Here is a 24,403-nt window from a genome sequence, read left to right as displayed (position 1 = left end):
CAATAAGATTGAACTCTGCTAGATTATGATATCTAAATGGTAATGAACTGTCATGGATTATGATATCTTAGGTAAGACTGAACTGTCCTGGATTATGTTATCTTAGGTAATGAACTGTCCTGGATAATGATATCTTAGGTAAGACTGAACTGTCCTGGATTATGGTATCTTAGGTAATGAACTGTCCCGGATTATGATAGCTTAGGTAAGACTGAACTGTCCTGGTTTATGATATCTTAGGTAAGATTGAACTGTCCTGGATTATGATATCTTCAGTAAGATTGAACTCTGCTAGATTATGATATCTAAGGTAAGATTGAGCTTGCTAGATTTTATATTATTATCATATAAATTATATCCTCATTTAAAAGACTTGATCATAAAATGCAGTTTTGTAAGACATATTGTTTTCTTTGGTGGGTAGATTTTGAGGAATTTGAGGTTCTTATATAGCCTCAAATTTGCCTTACAGGTGATTGCCATAAAGTAAACTTATGCATGACATGCTTTCTCTTGGGTGTACAAGGATGGAGGCACTTCGGCATTCTTACTATCTCAGGTTTCGGGAGCAAACTACTTCCACAATTTTAAAGGGATTTCAATGGAACTTGTAACACATGTTCACCATGAAATGTATTTTCTGGGTTAGTTAGAGGTAGTTGGGGTGGCAACTATACCACTGGCACTCTAAATATTTTCTTAACTTACTAAACTAATCTGGTAGTATCTCCCCTCCAAAGTTTGGCAATATCTCTGCTTGTAAAGTCACGCAATATCTCCGCTGCATAAAGTTAAGCAATAAATCAACTCCTAAAATCACACAGTATCTTTGCACCTAAAGTAAAGTTGCGCAATATCTCTGCTCCTAAAGTTGCGCAATAACTCTGCTGGTAAAGTTTAGCAATATCTCTTCTTAAGTTGCACAATATCTCTACCCCTAAAGTCACACAATATCTTCACTTTCAATGACATACATTATCTCTGCTTCATAACTTCTGTGCCTATTTCTCAATACAAAATTTATAACAAATAAATATTGATGTCTCAGGGCCTAATGTAAAATTAAGATTAAAACTGTGCAATATATAATGAATAATTGTGTTTATGTACACTGGTTCAAACTGAAAATATTGTTTCACAAGATTTTTCCATACATTGATATGTATAGATTAGATTAGAAAAATTTTACACCTTGTAGAGACTATTCTACAGAACTTGACAGTAATAATTTTTAAATATATGCAGATACCTGTGAAGTATTTTGTTGTGTTGTGGTATTTTATTATTATTATACTTTATTTTGTATCCAGTGTGTTAAGCATTCTTCTTTTATTCATACCTAAAACTAATGATATTATATACCCTTCTCAAATGTGCTTATTTGATTGGTCGAAAAGGGTGCACGTGCGGGTCTGCAAAAAGCGATATAGACCCACAAAAGTGATAATGACTCTTGTTATATCACTTTTCTCTCATATGTTTGAAATATGGGCCTGAGTGCACTTGAGAAGGGCATATAATATAACAATTATAGACTTATGTTTCGGTCAGTATGTGTTTTTGCATACCTGTAAAAACGCATAATGACCTCAGCATAAGTTAATAACAGTATATTCAAAAAACCTAGACACAGATTAAACATAATCATATTATTATTGATTGCTTTCATGGTGCATGGCTGAACAAAAACTTAAATATAAGGGTACTGGTGCATCAAATTTTAACTTGCACTTTTAACAGTGTTAGTTACATTACTTCCAGTTAATCTTTTAATTTACCAATCAACAGAATTAATTATCAGTAGTGATAAGAATCAGTTAAGTTAAGTGGTATCTGCTGATAATACATATATATGTATATTTCTCATTATCATTAGTAATTTTTCTCAGCATGTCAGACATATTTGATTAACACATTGTCTTATTCATTCATATAATTTGCTAGTATATACATGCATATAGGTAGTAGAAATATGTTTTATTGTATTATTGTGAAAAGAATAATTTATCAGTATATTTTAAGAGTTTTCCTGATCCGTTGATGTTATTCTACATTGTAAATTTTTGTATTGCAGATATTTTGCCACATGAGGTGGAGGATTTAGGAAATGTGACAAATTTGTCAAAAAGTATTGTACAGGAATTAGCATACACTATAGTGATACCTGCTGGAGTTATACAAGAACATGGTATAGGATGGTGGTATGTTGGTGTAAGGAAATATGGTATGTTTGTTTGTGTTTATTTGTTGTTTTGGAGTAAAAGTTTCACCTAAATTAATGATGCCTCTTAAATAGAAATGCCTCACTACAGAGGTAAATGATAACTTTCCCATTGAACAAAGTATTCTTACTACAGTAAAACACATATTCCCAAAGGTTACAAGGGTGTGCATGGTTAATGGTTGAATTAGCCAGGGATTAGTGTTACTGTTTTCAGATTTTGCTGAGTTTGCAGCACTGTCACAATTTTCAGATTTTGCTGAGTTTGCAGCACTGTCACTCTTTTCAGAATTTGCTGAGTTTGCAGCACTGTCACTCTTTTCAGAATTTGCTGAGTTTGCAGCACTGTCACTCTCTTCAGAATTTGCTGAGTTTGCAGCACTGTCACTGTTTTCAGATTTTGCTGAGTTTGCAGCACTGTCACTGTTTTCAGAATTTGCTGAGTTTGCAGCACTGTTTTGTTTTCAGATTTTGCTGAGTTTGCAGCACTGTCACTGTTTTCAGATTTTGCTGAGTTTGCAGCACTGTCACTGTTTTCAGATTTTGCTGAGTTTGCAGCACTGTCACTGTTTTCAGAATTTGCTGAGTTTGCAGCACTGTTTTGTTTTCAGATTTTGCTGAGTTTGCAGCACTGTCACTGTTTTCAGATTTTGCTGAGTTTGCAGCACTGTCACTGTTTTCAGATTTTGCTGAGTTTGCAGCACTGTCACTGTTTTCAGATTTTGCTGAGTTTGCAGCACTGTCACTGTTTTCAGATTTTGCTGAGTTTGCAGCACTGTCACTGTTTTCAGATTTTGCTGAGTTTGCAGCACTGTCACTGTTTTCAGAATTTGCTGAGTTTGCAGCACTGTTTTGTTTTCAGATTTTGCTGAGTTTGCAGCACTGTCACTGTTTTCAGAATTTGCTGAGTTTGCAGCACTGTTTTGTTTTCAGATTTTGCTGAGTTTGCAGCACTGTCACTGTTTTCAGATTTTGCTGAGTTTGCAGCACTGTCACTGTTTTCAGAATTTGCTGAGTTTGCAGCACTGTTTTGTTTTCAGATTTTGCTGAGTTTGCAGCACTGTCACTGTTTTCAGATTTTGCTGAGTTTGCAGCACTGTTACTGTTTTCAGATTTTGCTGAACTTGCAGCACTTTTACTGTTTTCAGATTTAGCTGATAATTCAGCAGAAGAAGAAAATGAGGAGGACCTGTCCATTTACTATGACCTTGAACCTGTGCCTGTGACCTTCAACTACACTATTAGTTTTGTAACCTCTGGATGCTACTTCTGGGATGAAAGTCAAGATACTTGGAGTACAGCAGGTTGTCAGGTGAGAATAACAAGAGTCTCACATAGATGTTTCATATTGGAGTTTTAGCTATCCTGGACCTCAGCTTTTCATTTAAATGATAGTTACACTAACATAAAAATGTTGGTCACCAAAAGGAAAATCTAGGTTCAACTCCATAGGATATGAAACTTACGTTTATTCATAAAGCTAGATTAGATTATTCACAAACTTATATTGAATCATAATGCTAGATTGCATGAATATTTTTTTTAATGTAAAGAACTACGAAATGTAAGTTATTTTCAGTGTGTCCTCTTTACATATCCCATGTGTAATTTCATAATAGGTTAGTCCATTGTCCAACACTAAATTCACCAGATGCATCTGCAACCATCTAACCTCCTTTGGCTCTGAATTTTTTGTGCCACCAAACCGTATCAACTTTGAGACAGTGTTTGTGAACATGGAGGATAACTTGAGAGATAACCATGCTGTGTTAGCCATGCTATGTACAGTAATTGTACTTTATGTGGTCGGCATCATCTGGGCGTGGAGACAAGATAAAAAAGATTTACAAAAGGTATGCACTAACTGAGCTTCAGGAATTTAGAATAATTAGTTATATGTGTTGATAGATGACAAAAAGTTTAAACCATTTTTGTACCCCCGCCCCGAACAAGGGGGGGTATACTGGTTTCAGATTGTCTGTCTGTCCGTAGACACAATCTTATGCGCACCATCTCTCCTCATCCCCTTGACACAATTTAATGAAATTTCACACAAGTTATCAGTAATAACAGTAGTTGTGCATGGGGCATGTTAGGTTCTTTCAGAATTTTTCTTTGCAGAGTTACGGGATTTTGTTTTTTGTTACTTTATTATTTACATAGACACAATCTTGTGCGCACAATCTCTCCTCATCCCCTTGACACAGTTTCATGAAACTTAATACAAGTGATCAGCAACAACAGTGGTTGTGCAAGGGGCATTTTAGCTTCTTTCAGAAAAATAATGGCAGAGTTAGTGGACTTTGACTTTTATACTGTACAACATGTATATACATAGTGTCTGCATATGCAGTCTTGTGCATGCCTAATCTCCTGAACCCATGCACACAATTTAATGAAACTTAATTCAAGTGATCAGTAGTAACCTTAGTTGTGCATGGTGCGTGTTAGGTTCTTTCAGAAAAAAATTCTGCACAGTTATAGGATATTGTTTTTTGTTAACATTCTATATACATACAGTCTGCATATGCAATCTAGTGCGTGCCTAATCTTCCAAACCAATGCACACAATTTAATGAAACTTCACACAAGTGCTGCATGTTACGTTTTTTTTTAAGATAAATATTCTGCATAGATATGGGATTTTGTTTTTATATGCCCGAAGGGACGTATTATGTTATACCCCCCGGTGTCCGTCTGTCCGTCCGTCCGTTTCGTGTCCGCTCTTGAACCCCTTGAAGGATTTCGAAGAAACTTGACACAAGGCAATGTGCAGAGCGCATGTTTTGGATGGTTCACTCCAAGGTCAAGGTCACACTTGGGGTCATATCAGTTCGTTTTGTGTCCTCTCTGTAACTCTTGAACTGCTTGAAGGATTTCAAAGAAACTTGGCACAAGTGTTTACCACATCAAGACGACATGCAGAGCGCATGTTTCAGATGGCTGGCTTCAAGGTCAAGGTCACATTTAGGGGTCAAAGGTCATATGACTTTGTTTCATGTGTTTATTGCTCTGCATTGTGGTGTTCTTGTTTTTATTTGGCAGATCCCTTTTTTGTTCATTTACAATAAATTTTGTTTTTAATTACTTCCCTTTTATGTTACTATAAATAACTTATTTTGTAACTTTTTTATTATTGGCTGTAGGGAAAAACCGAGACCACTTTTCTGTGGTACAACATGGATGGTACCTCCAATTTTTAGGTGTATTTTGACCTATCTGTACCAGGTAAGGATTTTTTTTTTGGACTTAGAATTTTTTTTGTAATTTCTTCCCTTTGTTGTTCCTGTCCTTTGGGCTTCAATAGTCAAGTTCTTTAAATTTTGCTCCCATCCTCTGATATAACCCTTTGGGCATATATTGCCCAACTTGGCAGAGCTCTTGTGTATACATACAGTCCACATCATAAATTATGCAATCTTGTGTGTGTCAAATTGCAATGTACTGTGTCAGTGCGTGCGAGGCGGGTGGGTGAGGGGGTGGTGGTGTACATTCATCACCTTTAGTGATAACTCTAGTTTACTTTTGTCAGAACAGTATTTCTCAAATATAATTGATATTCTTAGATTATTTCATTATTTGATAACATGTGAGCACAATTTTCATGATTTTGACATGAATGACACCTAGCAATAAAGTTACATTTTTAGCGCACATGAACTTTGTTCAAGGTGAGCTATTTGTATAGCTGGGTCAACATTTTTACTTAAACGTTTTCTCTGAAACTACTAGTGAGATTTACACCAAACTTGGTCAGTAGCATCCTGGCATAAACCAGACAAGATAAAAAAGATTTCATCTTAAAAATAGAAAACCTTGAAGCAACTTCTGCTCATGAAATGCTCTATAGATCTTCATCAAACTTGGTCTGTAGCATCATTATAAGGTTCTCTCCCGATTTGTTCAAATGGGAGCAGTCTAAGGGCCCTTTAAGGGGCTGCTAAATACTTAACATATCATTGCAAGAAAACAGCCATATGGTTCAAGTTCACCCCCAAGGGTTTAGCGTGCACTGTGTCCCCTGATATCATTTTTTTCGCTTGTAGCATCTCTGACAGCTCTACAGGACCTAAATCAAGGTTTGAATGCAGTACTGTAGTAACTCATTTGAAATATAAATATGATACTATACGCTTGTTTTGTTTAGAAAATCAGGGTGAAAAGTGACCACAAAACATTAAAGAACTTGAGTTGAAATGAAACTATAGTCCACCTAGTTCTAATGTTCACCTTTCAGGAACAGATACATTTAATTCGTGGTCACTTTGAATTTCCCCCAACAACTTTCCTATTTGTGAGCTTAGAGTTGACTTCGTCTGTCCATCTATCCTTCCTTATTTTGTGTTGTGCATATCTCAAAAAGTGTTTGACTCAGAGTCATCAAAATCATCACAGTATTGTTATTCAGCATGTGAAGTTGTGCTTCTGGTGCTTTATTGAGATCTCACAAGCCAAGTTATGGCCCTAGACTTAGTCAAAAATATTCATAAAAGGGCCTAAAAGTTTGTGTTGCATGTATCTCAGTAATGTCTCAAAAATTATTTGACCGAGGATTATGAAACATTACAGGAATCCAGCATTTGAAGTTTTGCATCTTGGCTATTCTTTGGGATTTCTGATGGTCATAGTCATGTCCCTTGATTAAGTCAAAAATATGCACAAATGGCATATAAGTTTGTGTTACATGTATCTCTATAAGCATCTGATTTAGAGTCATTAAACATTAGTTACCTAGCATATGAAGGTATGCACCATATTTGTTTTTTTGGGGGGGAAGGGGATTTCACTAAGCTAGATCAATGGTCCTTGACTGTGTGAAAAACATACATAAAGTGCTTAAAAGTTTGTGTTGCATAGTATCTTAAAAGATATTTCACCTATAGTCATGAAACCATGTACAGTGACAGGAAGAGGGGGCACCTGTATCCTTTGACACACATATAGTTTTAAAATACTGCATTAAGTTTTTATACTTTCAGAAGTGGGGAGCCACCTTGTCCGTCTGTCTGTAGGTCTGTCCGTCCCTTACATTGCTTACCTAAGTTTAACTTCCCACATGGTAGAGCTCATTGAGAGTAAGTGCAGTGATAAGGAACCACAGCTCTAGGTGGTCACAGTTTTTAGTTATCTCCCTTTTTGTAAAAAAGCTTGTCCAAAACTATGAAAGGGATTGAGTTGATACTTTACATATTGATAGAGGTGAAATGTCAAAGAAAGATAACTCTAGTTGACCCCATATTTGAATGATCTCCCCTTACGAGGAAAATGTTTGTCGGGAGCATAATTTGAAAACTGTAAGAAGGAATGACTTGATACTTTACACAACTAAAGAGGTCATTGAAAGAAGGTGCAGTTACCAGAACCTATAACTCTAGCTGACCCATTTTTAGCTCACCTGAGCAATGCTCAGGTGAGTTTTTCTGATCGCTTGATGTCTGGCATCCGTCGTCTGTCGTCTGTCTGTCGTCCGTCTGTCTGTCAACATTTAGCTTGTGTATGCGATAGAGGCTGTATTTTTCAACTGATTTTTATGAAATTTGGTCAGAATGATAACCTTGATGAAATCTAGGCCGAGATCGAAAATGGGTCATCTGGGGTCAAAAACTAGGTCACTAGGTCAAATCAAAGAAAAACCTTGTGTATGCGATAGAGGCTTATTTTTCAATTAATCTTCATGAATATTGGTCAGAATGATAACCTTGATGAAATCTAGGCCGAGTTTGAAAATGGGTCATCTCTGGTCAAAAACTAGGTCACTAGGTCAAATCAAAGGAAAACCTTGTGTTTGCGATAGAGGCTGTATTTTTCAATTAATCTTCATTAATATTGGTCAGAATGATAACCTTGATGAAATCTAGGCCGAGTTCGAAAATGGGTCATCTCAAATCAAAGAAAAGCCTTGTGTATGCGATAGAGGCTGTATTTTTCAAATGATCTTCATGACATTTGGTCAGAACGATTGCATTGATGAAATATAGGTCAGGTTTGAATATGGGTCATCTAGGATCAAAAAGTAGGTCACTAGGTCAAATCCAAGAAAAACGTTGTGTATGCGATAGAGGCTATATTTTTCAATTGATCTTCTTGAAATTAAGTCAGAATGATTGCCTTGATGAAATCTAGGTCGAATTTGAATATGGGTCATCTGAGGTCAAAAAACTAGGTCACTAGGTCAAATTAAAGAAAAATCTTATGTGTGCGACAGAGGCTGTATTTTTCAATTGATATTCATGAAATTTCGTCAGAATGATTGCCTTGATAAAATCTACGTTGAGTTTGATTATGGGTCATTGGACTCAAAAAGTAGGTCACTAGGTCAATTCAAAGGAAACCCTTCTGTATGCGATTGAGGCTTTATTTTTCAATTAATCTTCATGAAATTTGGTCAGAATGATTGCCTTGATGTAATCTAGGTCAAGTTCAATTATGGATCATCTGGGTCAAAAAGTAGGTCACTAGGTTAAATCAAAGAAAAATCTTGTGTATGCGATAGAGGCTGTATTTTTCAACTGATCTTCATGAAATTGTGTCAGAATGATAGCCTTGATGAAATCTATGTCAAGTTCGAATATGGGTCATCTGGGTTTACAAACTAGGTCACTAAGTCAGATCAAGGAAAAAACGTCTGCATTTTACACTGGATTTCATAAAATTTGGTCAGAATGGTTGGCTTGATGAAATCTAGGTCAAGTTCGAATATGGGTAGTCTGGGGTCAAAAACTAGGTCAGTAGGTCAAATCAAAGAAAATACTTACTTATACTCAAGATTATTTGCTCCAATTTTAATAATTGGTCAGAATATTTTTTTCCATGAAATCATTAGGTCAAACATGTTTACACTGTTATGGTGTGTTATGGTGTGTTTATCAGGTGAGCGACCTAGGGCCATCTTGGCCCGCTTGTTCAATTATCTCCCACTATGTAAAAAGCCTGTCCAGAGCCTAAGGCCAAAACTGTAAAAGGGATTGACTTGATACTTTACATATAGATAGAGTTTGTCTTGAGCATAATTTGAAAATTATAAGAAGGAATGACTTATACTTTACACAAATAAAGAAGTCATTGAAAGGAAGTGCAATAACTAGAACTTATAACTCTAGCTGATCCCTTTTTAGGTCACCTGAGCCAAAGGCTCATGGTGAGCTTTTGTGACCGCTCAATGTCTGTTGTGCGTCGTGTGTCCGTCAACAGTTCCTAAAAAAATCTTCTTCTTGAAAACCACTAGGCAGAATTACATTAAACTTCACAGGAATGATCCTTGGATGGTCTCCTTTCAAAATTTTCCGAAGAATTGAATTCCAAGCAGAACTCTAGTTGCCATGGCAACCAAAAGGAAAAACTTAAAAAATCTTCTGTCCAAAACCACAGGGCCTAGGTCTTTGATATTTGGTATGTAGCATCATATAGTAGTTCTCTACCAAGATTGTTCAAATTATTCCCCTAGCGTCAAATATGGCCCCACCACGGGGGTCACCTGGTTTATATAGACTGATATAGGAAAAAACTTTAAAAATCTTCTTGTCTGAAACCACAAGACCTAGGCCTTTGATATTTGGTATGTAGCATTGTCTTATTGTCCTCTACTAAGATTGTTCAAATTATGCCCCTAGAGTGAAAAGAGGCCCTGCCCAGGGGGTACCAAGTTTTAGATAGACTTATGTAGGAAAATCTTTAAAAATTGTTTAGTCTGAAACTGCAAGGCCTAGGCTTTTGATATTTGGTATGTAGCATTGCCAAGTATCCTTTATTAAGATTATTTAAAATTGTGCTTCTGAGGTGAAAAGAGGCCCCACCCAGGGGGTCCCAAGTTTTACATAGACTTATATAGGAAAACAACTTTAAAAATCTTCTTGCCTGAAACTGCATGGTCAAGGCTTTTGATATTTGGTATGTTGCATTGACTAGTGGTCCTCTACCATAATTTTTCAAATTATGCCCCTAGGGTGAAAAGAGGCCCTGCCCAGGGGGGTACCAAGTTTGACCCCAAGTTACTAAGGGTCACTTGACCTAATGACCTACATTTTTGTTTTTTGAGATACAGCCTTGAAATTTGGATGACATATACAGTTTTGCACACCGATCTTAACAGCATAGAAATTGGACCATCGATGTCAGTACCTTTTTTTGACCTACTTTCTTGTCTTTGAAGCTACAGCAAAATGATTTGGACCACATGTATAATGTTTGATACAGATTTCAATACTCATCTTGAATAGTCTTTATCATGACCTACTGACCTACTTTCTTGTTTTTGAAGATACAGCATGGAAATTTGGACCACATGTAGAACTTTTGATACAGATTTCAACTCTCATCTTAAATATTATTAACCCTGACCTACTGCTCTACTTTCTTGTTTTTGAAGCTACAGCAAAGAGATTTTGACCACCTGTATATTTTTCTCAGCAGATTTTAGTACTTATCTTGAAGAATCTTCACCATGACCTTCTCACCTAGTTTTTTGTTTGTTTTTGAAGCTTTAGCAAAGAAATTTGTTCAAGGGAGCATTTAAACTCAGGTGAGGGATATAGGGCCATCATGGCCCTCTTGTTTATATATCGCCCTTAATGTAAAAAGCTTGTCCAGTGCCTAAGTCTTAAACTGTGGAAGGGATTGACTTGATACTTTACATATAGATAGAGGTCAGTGATAGGAAATGCACTGTCAAAGAACCATAACTCAAGCTGACCTCATTTTTGAAGTATCTCCCCTTATGTGAAAAATAATTGTCCAGAGCATAACTTGAAAACTGTTTGAGGGATTTACTTAATACTTTACATAGTGATAGAAATCAGTTAGAGGGAGTGCACTGCAAAGAACAATAACTCCAGCTGACCCCTTTTTTGATTATCTCCCTTTATGTATAAAAAACTTTTCTTGTGTATTACTTGAAAAGTATAAAAACATTGACTCAATATGTGACACAGTTATAGATGTCAGTCAAAGGAATTGCAGTAATTAAGAACCATAACTCTAGCTGGCCTCATTTTTTTTAATTACCTCCCTTTGTGGTAAAAACTTTGTCCAGAGCATCTCTCCTTAACTATAGAGATACTTTCTTCAAACTTTAAATTCTTATAGAACACAATGAGTTGGAGTGCAGTACATTTGAACAATAACATTAGATTACCCTATTTTTGTTATCTCCCTTAGGTATGAAAAACTGTACTGTACTGGATTGATTTCATACTTAACATATTTATTAAGGTTTTTGAGAGGAAGTGCAATAACGAAGAACCATTACTCTGTATGACCCTGTTTTTGAATTGCCCCCCTTTTTGGATATTTGCCTCGGGAAGCATCCATCGGCGTCACCGAATGCCTTGTTCACTCCTTTTTCAACTCCATTCTCAACTTGTAAAATTATTGAAACAACATTAAATTTTTTTGTTTACATTTTTCTAAAAAAAAACAAAACAAGAGTCTTTGATGATATCATAGTACATTATACATACTTTGACCACATCTTATAAATGTGTGTTATAGTTTCCACAGAAAAAGCTTCTGCTCCAGAAAAAAATCACTGTCTCTGTAAAGAGGTCATCTATTTTAAGCAGTGAGTTGGAAGTTTTCCCTTGACTGGTATCTTTGCACAGGTTTGACTGTATAAATCTGACGAAAAAGTTTTTAACTTGAGAATTGCCTTCAGCCTGTGTATTTTCTTTACAGTGGGGAGTTTTGCCTTTGTGTGATAATATTCTCACAGACACATATTTCTATGAGATAACCGTGTTCACTGGTTTGAGACGAGGGGCTGGTACGAGGTCAAATATCAGTTTTGTACTAGCAGGGGACAACACTGATACTGGGGTCAGACAACTCAAAGATGTGAAAGGAACAAAGGTAGGTACACCTTGAAATAAGATGCTGATTTTATGTCACTTGTATATAAAACTAGATGCATTATCATAGTGAATGAACTTTTAGTTTGTTTATCCTTCTGTCATTCCCTCTGTCCATCATACTTGCCTGTTTACTAAACTCCTACAGTATGAATATGATTCAAATGAAACTTTGTATATGAGCCACGCCATGAGAAAACCAACATAGTGGGTTTGCGACCAGCATGGATCCAGACCAGCCTGCACATCCACGCAGTCTGGTCAAGATCCATTCTGTTAATGCTTTCAAAGCCTACAGTAATTAGAGAAACTGTTAGCGAACAGCATGGATCCTGACCAGACTGCGCGGATGTGCAGGCTGGTCTGGATCCATGCTGGTCGCAAAGCCACTATGTTGGTTTTCTCATGGCACGGCTCATATGTAGTCAAATGAAGTGGACATGATATTGTGCATTTTGTTGAGAATTCCATATCTGGGTCTGTTTTTAGCTCATTTGTGCATAAAATGCTTAGGATGAGCTATTGTGGTCGCTCATCTTTCACTGTCCAACTGTTCGCTCACACTTTTCTTTGAATGAATTCTTCTCGAAAACCGGATGATTCAGTGGTAGTTGTTGAAACTTAATCTGACCTGGGAGTTACTTGGATAGTCCTCTACTAAAGTGACTGTCAGTTTGTTCAGATCATGCTAGTGCAGTAAAAAAACTTCAAATTCTTTTCCCTGAAAACCACAAGGTTCAGAACAAAGATTCAAGGTATGTATTTTGGGTGGTAATTTTTTGAAGTTTGTTAAAATCATGTTTCTGGGGTCAAAGTTTTCCACATCCTTGGGTTCACTTTTACAAAGATGCACAGATTTAAAGCTCCAATATTCGGAGAATTGGGGGGCTATTTTACTCACCCCGGTGTCGGTGTAGGCGTTTTCGTGAGCTTTCTTGGTTAAAGTTTTTCAGCAACCTTTATTTTTCTGTCATATCTTTGTTACTATTGCTTATATCTAACTGTATCTTCACATAAACATTGTCCAGCATACAAGCAAAGTATTTGCAGGAGCTGGATTGATTATACCCAAGGTCAAGGTCACCAACGTGTTGTACTTAGGTTATTTTTAAGGTTTAAGTTCTTTGGCAACTTTTTTTTCTGTCATATCTTTGTTACTATTGCTTAAATCTTACTGTAACTTAACATAAACATTGTCAAGAATACAAACAAAGTATGTGCAGAGGCTGGGCACATTATACCCAAGGTCAAGGTCACCAAGGTGTTATACTTGGAATTATTTTCATGTTAATTTTTTGAAAGCTTCGTTTATAGACAGATCTTTGGTATTTTAAAAGCTATAACAATCCCCATAACTCTGATTTGTATTTTGACCAAATTATGCCCCTTTCTTACTTAAATGTTTTGACAACTTCATTTTCTGGGCATAACTTTGGTACTATATATGACACTGACTTAATACCCAAAATAAATCTTTACCATCATCATCAGTACCCCTTCCATACTTGACCTTTCCCATGCAGAAATAAATCCTGGAGGCCAGGATATCCCAGGTGAATCCTGAGATATCCTGGGATATCCTATATGGTATTTTAAGAGCTCAGCTTAAGACAGGAAAAGCCAGGACCAGAATAAAAGAAGACAGGATAAGGCAAGACAATCCAGGACTTATATAAATTGATTGAGGAACAGGCAGGACAAGCCAGGACTTCTTCAAATAAGATTCAATAAGCTGTAACAAATGTAAATCATAATTTTCTTTATGCAGGAAATCCCAGGATATCCTGAGAAATCCTGCATCAAGAAAGGAACCAATGAAAATGAAGGCTTCTGATGCTGTTATACATGTGCCAAAAAAATATTCCCCCTTTTTCTGTTTGTTTTTCTGTGATTATTCCAAATTCTGTTGGCTAAAGAATGGTCAAATTCACTCTTGTACTGTATATATTTATATCAATAACATTCTAGATATTCCCTTCAGTAACTATATTGTACTCAAGAAAATTGCTTATGAATACCAAAAATTTGAATGTAAACAGGAAGTGCTTTGTTCATGTTGTTGCTGGCACATGGAATGGAGCAAAATATTTTAACTGGAATCTCTAAAAATGCTTAAGTTTAAGAAGGATATCAGGTAAGAACATTAAACTTTTTAATTTTAAATGTAATTCAAACCTGTAATGTCACAGGACCAGAAAAAAATTATAGACTAAAATACCATCTTTATTCCCATCAGTGTCTTAATTAAACTTTTACCTGGTCACAGGTATTTTTGTTCAGGTATATGTGAAGGATAGATAATTATGCTTCTGTAACAAGAGTTTATCTAATACTTGTAATATTTTAGGTGATTGTTATATAAATAAATTTGAACCACAGACTTAATTACATGGGTGCCTAAATATAATGAGGGACAGGCTGAAGCTGGTCAGGCAAAGGCTAATTACATTCAGCAGTTGATGAAATGAAATGGAGAATGAAAAGAGATGTTGAAAAATTATGCTAATTTGAAAAAAAAACAAAAACAAAAAAACAAAAAAAAACAATACAACCTGTCAAATATGATCATATTTAAGTATAAAAATAACATTTAACATTTGACATTTTTTATTACATTAATTTTTGTTTATACAGTTGTCAGTGTTTGTGAGATACCTATTATATGAATTCCCCCAAAAAGGAAGAAAAGCTTACAACTTGTGTTTGTCTTTAGGGTCTCATTTCAGTCTAATAATAATCTTAAAGCTACAAAAAGTTAATTCTTTCCAAATGAGACACAATGATTGATTATTTCTAACAATTATTTTAAGGTAAAGTCCTGCACCCAGGATAACCTTGGATGTCCTGGTCCCAGGATTCATTCTACTTGCCAAGAAATCCCAGGATATCCTGGCCCCAGGACACTGCCATCCTGGCTTCCTGGGATTTCCTGGTCCTGGTACTCCATCTACATCCCAGGAAATTCCAGGATATCCTGGCCCCAGGACACTTTTTTCAATCTTGGCTTCCCAGGATATCCTTGGATTTCCTGGACCTCAAAATGTTATTTTCTACACCCTGGCATTTCCTGCTTATACAGGATTGTCCAGGAATGTGCAGGAATAAATCCTGTTCCAATTACCGGCGTGAAAAATCTTGAGATATCCCAGGATATCCCAGGAAAATGGCAGGAATTTCTCCTGAGATAACCTGAGATATCCCAGGATAATCCCAGGATTTCCTGGCCTGTTTTCGCACGGGTTAACCCCTATGATTAGTAGGGTCATTTTAAATCTTGGTATATTTTTCTTTTTTAAGTAGAGGTCTCTTAATGAGACATAAATTCATTTCACTGTCAAATCCTCGAATACTGGAGCACGTTATCTTACTGACAGCTGTTGTTTATACCAGTCTCCGTCTGTTAGCAATTTTGTGTCCCCTCTGTAAGTCTTGAAGGATTTTATGGAAACTTGACACAAATGTTCACCACATCCAGAAGATGTGCAGAGCACATGTTTCGGAAGACTTACTTCAAGGTCAAGGTCACATTTAGGGGTCAAAGGTCAAATGAGCTTGTTTCATGTCTGCATTGTAACTTTTGAACTGCATGAAGGATTTCAAAGAAACTTGGCACAAATGTTCACCACATCGAGACAGTGTGCAAAAGTGCATGTTTCAGATGGTTTGCTTTAAGGTAAAGGACATGCTTAGGGGTCAGTGGTCATGTCACTTTGTTTTGTGTGTATATTGCTCTGCATTGCTATGTGCTTTTTTATTTGTCAGGTCCCTTTGCTTTCTATGACAATATTTTTTTTCAGTAACTTCCATTTTATGTGACTGTAAATAGCCTTTTTTGGTAACTTTTTTATTATTGGCTGTAGTTAAAAACCGAGACCATTTTTCTTTGGTACAACATTTTTAGGTGTATTTTGACATATGTGTCAGGACATGAGATTTTTGGCCCAAATGCGATTTTGGTCAAAAATGGGTTTTTCAGCTAATCTGACAGATTGTCATGTTCCAAGTAAAAATTTGCAATTTGACAATAGAAATCAGCCACTGTTATGGAGAAATTACCGCTTTTCGGATACCATATTTTCGTCTAACTGAATCAAAATAGACGTAGAATATCTTAATGCAGACTCCTTCTTAAAATACTATGAAAAGAAAGTATATATACAGTTAATTGGAGGTCAAAGGTCATGTCAGATCTTGTCTGGCCCATAATTTTGACGTGCATGGATGAATCTTGTGTATATTTTGTTAAATGTTTAACTCAATGAGACAGAGTGTCATGTGCAAATCCCAGTTCCCTATCTCAAATGTCAAGGTCACAGTTAGGGGTCAAAGGGCAGGCTTGACATGTCTAGTCTTTTACAGCATTCCGCGGTATGACTTGATGCTATGATACAGTAATTTTATGAACAAACAGTGTGTTTGTTTTATAATAACACACAAACATTCAGTCTTTGTTGTTTGATAGGGAAATAATTTGGGTCGTATTAGAATAAATTGTAGTTATTGATATTGTTTTGAATTTTGCTTATATGGATTACAAAATGAAAAAAAGTAAGAAAAGAAAGTATCATTTCAATGGTCATGATATTTTCATAATTGTGTGATATTTGTGACAGCAATGTTTAATGTAGAGCTAGGGGAGATAATTGTGGATGGGAGTTTGGGAAATATAAGAGGCAGTCACATGACTAAATTATGAATGAATAATAATATAGGTAGTGTTACTGTACATTACTGTCTTTTGAAAATGGCTTTTTACTTATTATAGATGCCCAAAAAATCATTTAAAATGTTTCTAAATATTTTGAAAAAGATACTTGAAATCGAACCTTTATAAAAAAATCCCTCACAGGGCTTGAACCTATTACTCTATATATAACTTGACAAAAACAAGAATTTGAATTCAAGTGCTTGCACTCCTTTCCAATAATAGGTTGTGCCTCATTATGTAATATAATACAAAGGTCAACCATCCAGGTCATGTTGTGTCCACTATCTACCTATTGGCAATGACAGTTTGATAAATCTGACACTCTATTATCTATATGGGATGCCAGGGTTGATATATCTGCTGGCTTGATGTAATTATTATCTTCACACAGTTTTCTACAATTTCAGACTTTTGACAGAGGTTCTATAAACAAGTTTATTCTGAGTGTGGATGAACCGTTAGGCCCATTGTCCTACCTTCGTATATGGCATGATAATTTGGGAACCGGCAAGTTACAGGGCTGGTTCCTCAGTAAAGTGGTTGTCAGAGAACTACAAGGCCAGGAACAAGTGTATGTATAATGCAGAGGCATGATTGAATGGATTGTAAAAGACATTAAAATTTAAAATTCTAAAATTTAAAGATATCCAATGCAGATGTTTTACTTAAAAAAAATTTGTTTGATTTTGAATTAAGATAAAGAAAATACTCATATGTTCAGACTGGCTTAATATACAAAACCTTTGTGTATGTACATGTAGTAGTACAAATAAACCTTACCCTGCTAAATTTCTGTAATGTACTTGTCCATATTTCAATTTGGACAGTACATTAACTGTTAAAAGGGATGTTTACCAAAAAGATAAGACTGAATGGTGAACAGTGCAGATCTTGATCAGACTGCACAGATGTGCAGGCCGATCATGATCTACACTGGTTGCAAAAGCAGAATAGATCTTGTCCAGCATAAGGGTCTGTAGTAACAGCCATTTGTTTAGAACACTGTCATTTTTTGAGTGGTAGTACAAATTCATACAATGGCTGTTTAAGGTCTACCTTTATCTTATGTGTACTACTTTTAATGTAACTAACACCCAATACTGTTTGCATGAACATGTTTGATTCAAAAAGATAGAATTATGTATCAAGTGTTTCGTTATTGTTCATTTTGTCATATTGGAATTCTAGGCATAATATATCTGCATGAATTGTGTAAGAACTTGGTTAACTGATATCTAAGAGTAATCATAGAATAACCAGATGGGGTGAATTTTGCATAGGCTTTATTGAACAATTTTATGGTTTAGAAATCTGAATTGTGATGTTGATAATCCCCAAAATGTGTTTGCCTTTGAAGCTATGGTGCAGATTAGTATTCATAAATATTTTGAAATATTGAGTAGCATTATTTGCTAATATTAGGTAAAATAAAACCATCACAAATATCTCCCAGTCTGCAGTAAAGTCTTTTGTGATGAAATTGAAATTGTCACTAACATGGCATAATTTTGTAAAGGACCTTTATTAATTTTGGTAGTTTTGCCATGTCCTTTGTGGTAGAATTATTCTTAATACTTGTCGCATACTTACAGAAGATAAAATTTAATAATCATCCAAAACTAATATGATTTCAAAAATCAGTTGTCTGTCTTGAGCAGGTATGTGTTTCTGTGTAATCGTTGGCTTGCTGTGGAAGAGGATGATGGGATGGTTGACCGTCTGCTTCCAGTTGCTGCACACGAAGATCTGTCTAAGTTTGGGAACATTTTCTTTACCGACACAAGAAAGCGACTCACTGACTCACATCTTTGGATTTCAGTTTTTGCGCGTCCAAACAAAAGCAATTATAGCCGAGTGCAAAGGTTATCATGTTTGTTTTCGCTCCTGATGATGTCAATGCTGGCCAGTGCTATGTTTTACCAAGCAGAAGGAAATGCTAAGACTGGTCAAGGATATAGACTGGGTCCCTTTAAATTCACAACTCATGAAATGTACATAAGTGTCATCACTAGTTTGATAGTTTTACCTGTGAATATACTAATAGATCAGTTATTTAGAAGAAGTAGACCAAAGAAAAATATCAAGGAGCAAGCATTTTCAGATGAAAGACCTTTCTCTGCCTTGTCTAGATTGAGTGTGAGGTTTACAGATTTGTTTCGTATTCATAGCAGGACCCAGGTAACTCCAATTGAATCAAATGAAAGTGAAAAAGAAGGGGAATCAGCTTATCGACCAGGAACTGCATCGTCTTTGTGTGTACCAGAGTCCTCACACACCTCACACACACCACCAATGAGAAGATATCAACCAAATGATACAGAAACACCAATCCCTAATGTGTTCATCAAAACCAATGAAGATCCGCCTTCACCAAGTTACTTGGAAGCCAGACATCATTACACCCCTGCACCAGCACTATTTTTGAAATCTTCTCTGAAAAAGACAGGAGATTTTAGAAAAAAGAAACCTCAACTGACGTTACCATCTACCAAATGCCTTGATGTTCAGCAGTTAAATCTGTCGTCTGCTGATTCCCCGAATCCTTCACCAACAAATTCTGATCTCCTGACACCTTATGCATCAAGTTCCCTTGAAAACTCTCCAATTATATCACCCAGATACGTGGAAGTTAAAAGTCCTACAGAATCAGTTTTCAGTTTTGACTCTTCAGCAGAGGAGATAGAAAACATCACAATGAAAATTACAGGGCAAGAGGAGACAACTAAACTGTTTAGGAAAGTAGTTCTTCCACACTGGTGTATGTACATAGCATGGTGTTTGGTATTCCTATCTTCAGCAGTTTCAGCAACAGTGACATTCCTGTATAGTATGGAATGGGGGAAAGAGAAATCCATTGCTTGGTTGACATCCATGTTGCTAACTATTGTTGAGTCTGTATCAATCATTCAGCCAGCAAAGGTAATGATAGCTTGCATGCTTTATTATACATTTCCCTCTATCATAATCTTTCTTTTCTTCTTTCTCTTTTTTTCCTTTTATATTTTTCCTTTATTCTCCCTTTCTCCTTCCATTCTTAACACACTGCAAATAGAAAAACCTTTAAACTCCTGAAGTGCTTGATAAAAAGTCACCAAACTTGGTATGTAGTATCCTTGTTCGGACTTTCTCTGATGTCTTCAAACGGTTCTGCTCAGTAGCATACAGGGTCACAAAAACAAATATAAAAAAAAACTCCAAACCACTACTACGTACAATGTAAAACTGATATATGCATACTTGGATAAACTTCTCTTAGTCTTGATCAGATAGTTTTGCTCCTGCATACAGTTGAAAATGTTATAAATAGAAAAAAACTTTTAAATGACTTTTTATTAACCACAGGATTTGTGTGACATACAAAACCTGATTCAGACTTCTCTCCTTAAGACTGCTAAAGGTTCTACCATATTTACTTTTGTATCAAGGTTTGAGATTTACAAAAGATATTATCGAGTCTTTTGTACATCTTAAATACCATAAACCTAAAGAATGAATAGATTTTGACAACCAATACAGTTTTTTTTAAATTTCAGATAATAGTTTTGGCAGTATTTGTTGCGGCAGTTTTGCGTAAGACAGACGATGAGATAGAAAAAGAAGACAGTGTAAACAATATTCTTCCAGTCCAGCCAGAAGAAATAGCCTCACAACACACTCCAACGAGAAGTGAGTTAAGTTTGATCAACACTTGTAAACTGATAAAGTCAACTTTTCTTAAAGTTCCAAAAAATAATAAATCAGCAGTCCAAATAGAGAGTATGCATAATGACATGTTAGAAAAGCACTGCTTCCATTATTGTGTACCTGAGCTTAATATACAATCAGCACCATGATGAGAGGTAATCTAAAACAGAAAATTCAATGATAGTTTACATTAACTGAATCAACTTGCCAAACCTAAGACAAATATATGAGAAAACAATTTTGGGAAGTGAGATTTAACAAAGCTAGTGTATTTCATGTTAGTAATAAGAATGTTTAAGGTACAGTCATTGTGAGCTTTTAAAAAAAGTTTTTTGTGCATTTTTCTCCTCAAAAATTAGATATTTTTGTAGAAGAGAGCACTAATGATTTTAACAGAACCAACAAGTTCTGTTTGCAATAGAAAGTAGTTTAGTAAATTCATGTCATTTTAAGTTCAATTTTTAGCTGCGTAACAGAAAAGTTCAGATCTCTATTAACCTTTAGCCTGCTATATCTCTAAAATGGACTGGCCTATCATTCAGTTTTGCTAATTCCATTTATTAATTGAAGGGGTGTTCACTGAAAAATTACTGACTGAATAGTGAACAGTGCAGACCATGATCAGCCTGCACGGTTGTGCAGGCTGATCTTGGTCTGCACTGGTCGTAAAGGCAGAATCACTTGCCGCCAGCAGGCTAAGGGTAAATTGTCAAAAAATGGAGTTCCTCATGATGGTACAGCTTCTATTGTATTATTTTAGACAAAAGAAGAAGGAAGCATGTAGCACCTCCAGATCCAAAGAAGCTTGCATCTGTGCGAGAGCAGCGACTGAAAGAGATCAAAATGTTCCGTATCATTCAGGAGATTGTTTTCTACATGTTTTACCTGATCATTCTTATACTTGTTGCCAGTCACAATAGGGACCCAGACTCTTACAGGATGAAAAATATGTTGATGAATGTCATTTCTCCAAGGCAGAATCTGTCAAGGGTGTGTTTAAAGTTTTATTATTTTGAACAATAGTTATATCCTTGGAATGTCTGTCCATTTCTCTGTCCATTCATCTGTCTGATCCATGTCTTTCTTACTGCTGGGGAAAATTTCATAAAACTGGCATCAGTTGTTAACCACATTAAGACAACATGCAGAGCACGTAAGTCAAAATCAAGGTCACATTTGGAAAAAAAGGGTCAAATCGCTTTACCACATGTCTGCTTCATATTATCTAAAGTGAAGATTTTCATAAAACTAACATAAATTCTTTAACACAGGGAGACAATTTGCAGAGTGAACAATGCAGGTCTGAAGGTCCAAGGTCAGTGTCTTGCTTGAAAGTTAAAAGTCAAATGACTTAATTTCATGTCCACTCGTTATCTTTTTAACCGTTCAGGAGAATTTCATTAAACTGGCATCAGATGTTTACCTCAACAAGATGATAAGCAGAGCACACGACTCGGGTCCCTAAGTTCAAGGTCAAGGTCACACTTCGGGGTCATTCCTCAAATAGCTAAAATTCATGTCCACTCTATACAGGTATATTCAGACTGCTTGGAAGATTTCCATGAAACAAACATCAGTTGCTTACCTCATCAAAATGACTTGAAGAGTGCACAATTCAGGTAACTTAAGATCCAAGGTAACGATCATACATGGAGTTCATGTAGCTTGGTTTCTTTTGTGTATTGTCTAAACTGTACGCGTTTTTCATCAAGCTAACTTTAGTTGTTAATGTCATCAAGACGAAGTATACAGAGCATAAGACCCAGGTCACTAAGTTGAAGGTCAAAGTCACACTAAGAGAAAGATCAAAAAGCTTAAATTTGTGTTTGCTCCATATCTACTTAACCACCAAAAGGGTTTGAATAAAATTGGCATCAGTTGTTAACTTCATCCAGACAACATGCAGAGTGCATAAACCAGGCCATCAGATCTAAGGTCAAAGTCACACTTAGATGGCCAAGATGATAAAGCTTAAGTTAGTGTCTGCTCTGTATCTTCTTTATTACTAAAAGAATTTTCATAAAAAAATAGCATCATTTGTTAACCCCTGCAAGTTAATATGCAGAGCGAACAACCCAGATCACTTAGCTAGGTCCAAGGTCAAGGTCACACATGAAAGTCAAAGTTCATGATCACAACATTTATTTTCCGTGTCAAATTGGCATCTTAGGGTATTAGTTGCCTTTAGTGATAACTCTAGTTTTCTATGTGCTAAACTCATTAAATTATATTTGATATATAGTACATGTATTGTTTAATAGTAGTTTTATATAATATGAATACTATAATTTCAATTTCATAAAGAAATAGAGGATATTTGTTTGTTTCAGTGAAATATCAATTTTATTTCACAAGTGAGCATCAAAAACTGATATTTTCACGAGTGGCGTAGCCACAAGTGAAAATGACGCTTTTTTGGTGCTCACGAGTGAAATAAAATTGATATTTCACTGAAACAAATTTTCTTTTTATTTCATGTGTAAAATTCTACTTTTGTCGCGTAATTTATAAAACTTCCAAAATCGCGGGAAAGGTCAGCAGAAAGCATAACACAAATGACGTCATTTTAACGACGTCATCGTCATTATGGTCCCCGGTATTCATAACGCTCGGTATACAATTTGACATCAATCGCAATAGAGTACCAGAACTAGTTCGGCAAAAACAGTGAAAAATAATAATGATAATCTACTGTTTCAAAACTGTGGATTATCACTTTTATTTCACTGAGAAAACTCTATAATTCACTGGAAAACGTAAAATAAGGTTTGTTATTGAAAAGTTACATTAATATAAAGGTCCTTAAAGACAGTAAACTTGCTATGTGAATTATTTTTGTTTTAAGTTGTATTCATAGAATTGAGGTCATTGAGCAACATTCAGGCCTTAAACGGTGTTTGAAGACACCAGGTGAATCTCCATGCAGTATTTCAGGGACACTGAAAATTTTTTATTCAGCCATGTAATATGATCAGTAACATATTTAGAATATGAAAGCTCTCTGGTATTGGATGTATGTTATAGTCATACCAAACTTTTATTTAACACATAATATGCATTTTGACCATGTGATATGTTTGTTATACAACATCAAACATTTATAGCACTGGTATGATGCAATAGCCATGCAAACTTTATTTGCCATATTACTAATTATGTCTCCCACCACACAGTGGTGTGGGAGACATATTGATTTACTCCAGTCTGTGTGTCTGTCACAAAACTTGTTCGCACTCTAAGTCGAACATTTCTCATCCGATTTTCACCAAACTTGAACAAAATGTATTTGACCATAAGACCTCGGCCAAGTTCGATAACTAGCCAAATCGGTCCAGGTGTCTTGGAGTAATGGCCCTTGAATTACCAAAAATCGGTCTTTTTACTCTTTTCCGCACTCTAATTCGAATATTTCTCATCCAATCTTCACCAAACTTAAACAAAATGTGTTTGACCATGAGACCTTGGCCAAGTTCGATAAATAGCCAAATCGGTCCAGGCATTTTGGAGTTACGGCCCTTGAATTTTCGAAAAATTGGCCTTTTTACTCATGTCCACACTCTTAACTTTTGACCATGAGACCTCGGCCAAGTTCGATAACTAGCCAAATCGGTCCAGGCATTTTGGAGTTACGGCCCTTGAATTATCGAAAAATCGGCCTTTTTACTCTTGTCCACACTCTAAGTCGAACATTCCTCATCCGATCTTCACCAAACTTGAACAAAATGTGTTTGACCATGAGACCTCGGCCAAGTTCAATAACTAGCCAAATCGGTCCAGGCATTTTAGAGTTACGGCCCTTGAATTACGGAAAAAATCTGTCTGTTTACTCTTGTCCGCTCTCTAAGTCGAACATTTCTCATCTGATCTTCACCAAACTTGGAACAAAATGTGTTTGGCGATAAGACCTTACCCAAGTTCGATAACTAGCCAAATCTGCCCAGGCACTTT

At 35.9% G+C, this 24,403-nt stretch overlaps 1 protein-coding gene across 1 annotated transcript in view; it reads left to right on the top strand.

Moving 5' to 3' along the window:
* Positions 1-24,403, top strand: part of LOC123562429 (polycystin-1-like) — a 62,846-nt gene that overhangs the window by 26,704 nt on the left and 11,739 nt on the right. The window contains exons 21-28 of the mRNA XM_053537439.1: positions 2,075-2,224; positions 3,370-3,533; positions 3,841-4,074; positions 11,891-12,064; positions 17,179-17,342; positions 18,430-19,690; positions 20,305-20,437; positions 21,216-21,445. Of these exons, the coding sequence (XP_053393414.1) occupies positions 2,075-2,224; positions 3,370-3,533; positions 3,841-4,074; positions 11,891-12,064; positions 17,179-17,342; positions 18,430-19,690; positions 20,305-20,437; positions 21,216-21,445 (2,510 nt within the window). The remainder of the gene's footprint in view (positions 1-2,074; positions 2,225-3,369; positions 3,534-3,840; positions 4,075-11,890; positions 12,065-17,178; positions 17,343-18,429; positions 19,691-20,304; positions 20,438-21,215; positions 21,446-24,403) is intronic.

This window comes from Mercenaria mercenaria, chromosome 2 (assembly GCF_021730395.1).
Source record: "Mercenaria mercenaria strain notata chromosome 2, MADL_Memer_1, whole genome shotgun sequence".
NCBI classification, from domain to species: domain Eukaryota; kingdom Metazoa; phylum Mollusca; class Bivalvia; order Venerida; family Veneridae; genus Mercenaria; species Mercenaria mercenaria.
This window is presented reverse-complemented; position numbering and strand designations above follow the sequence as displayed.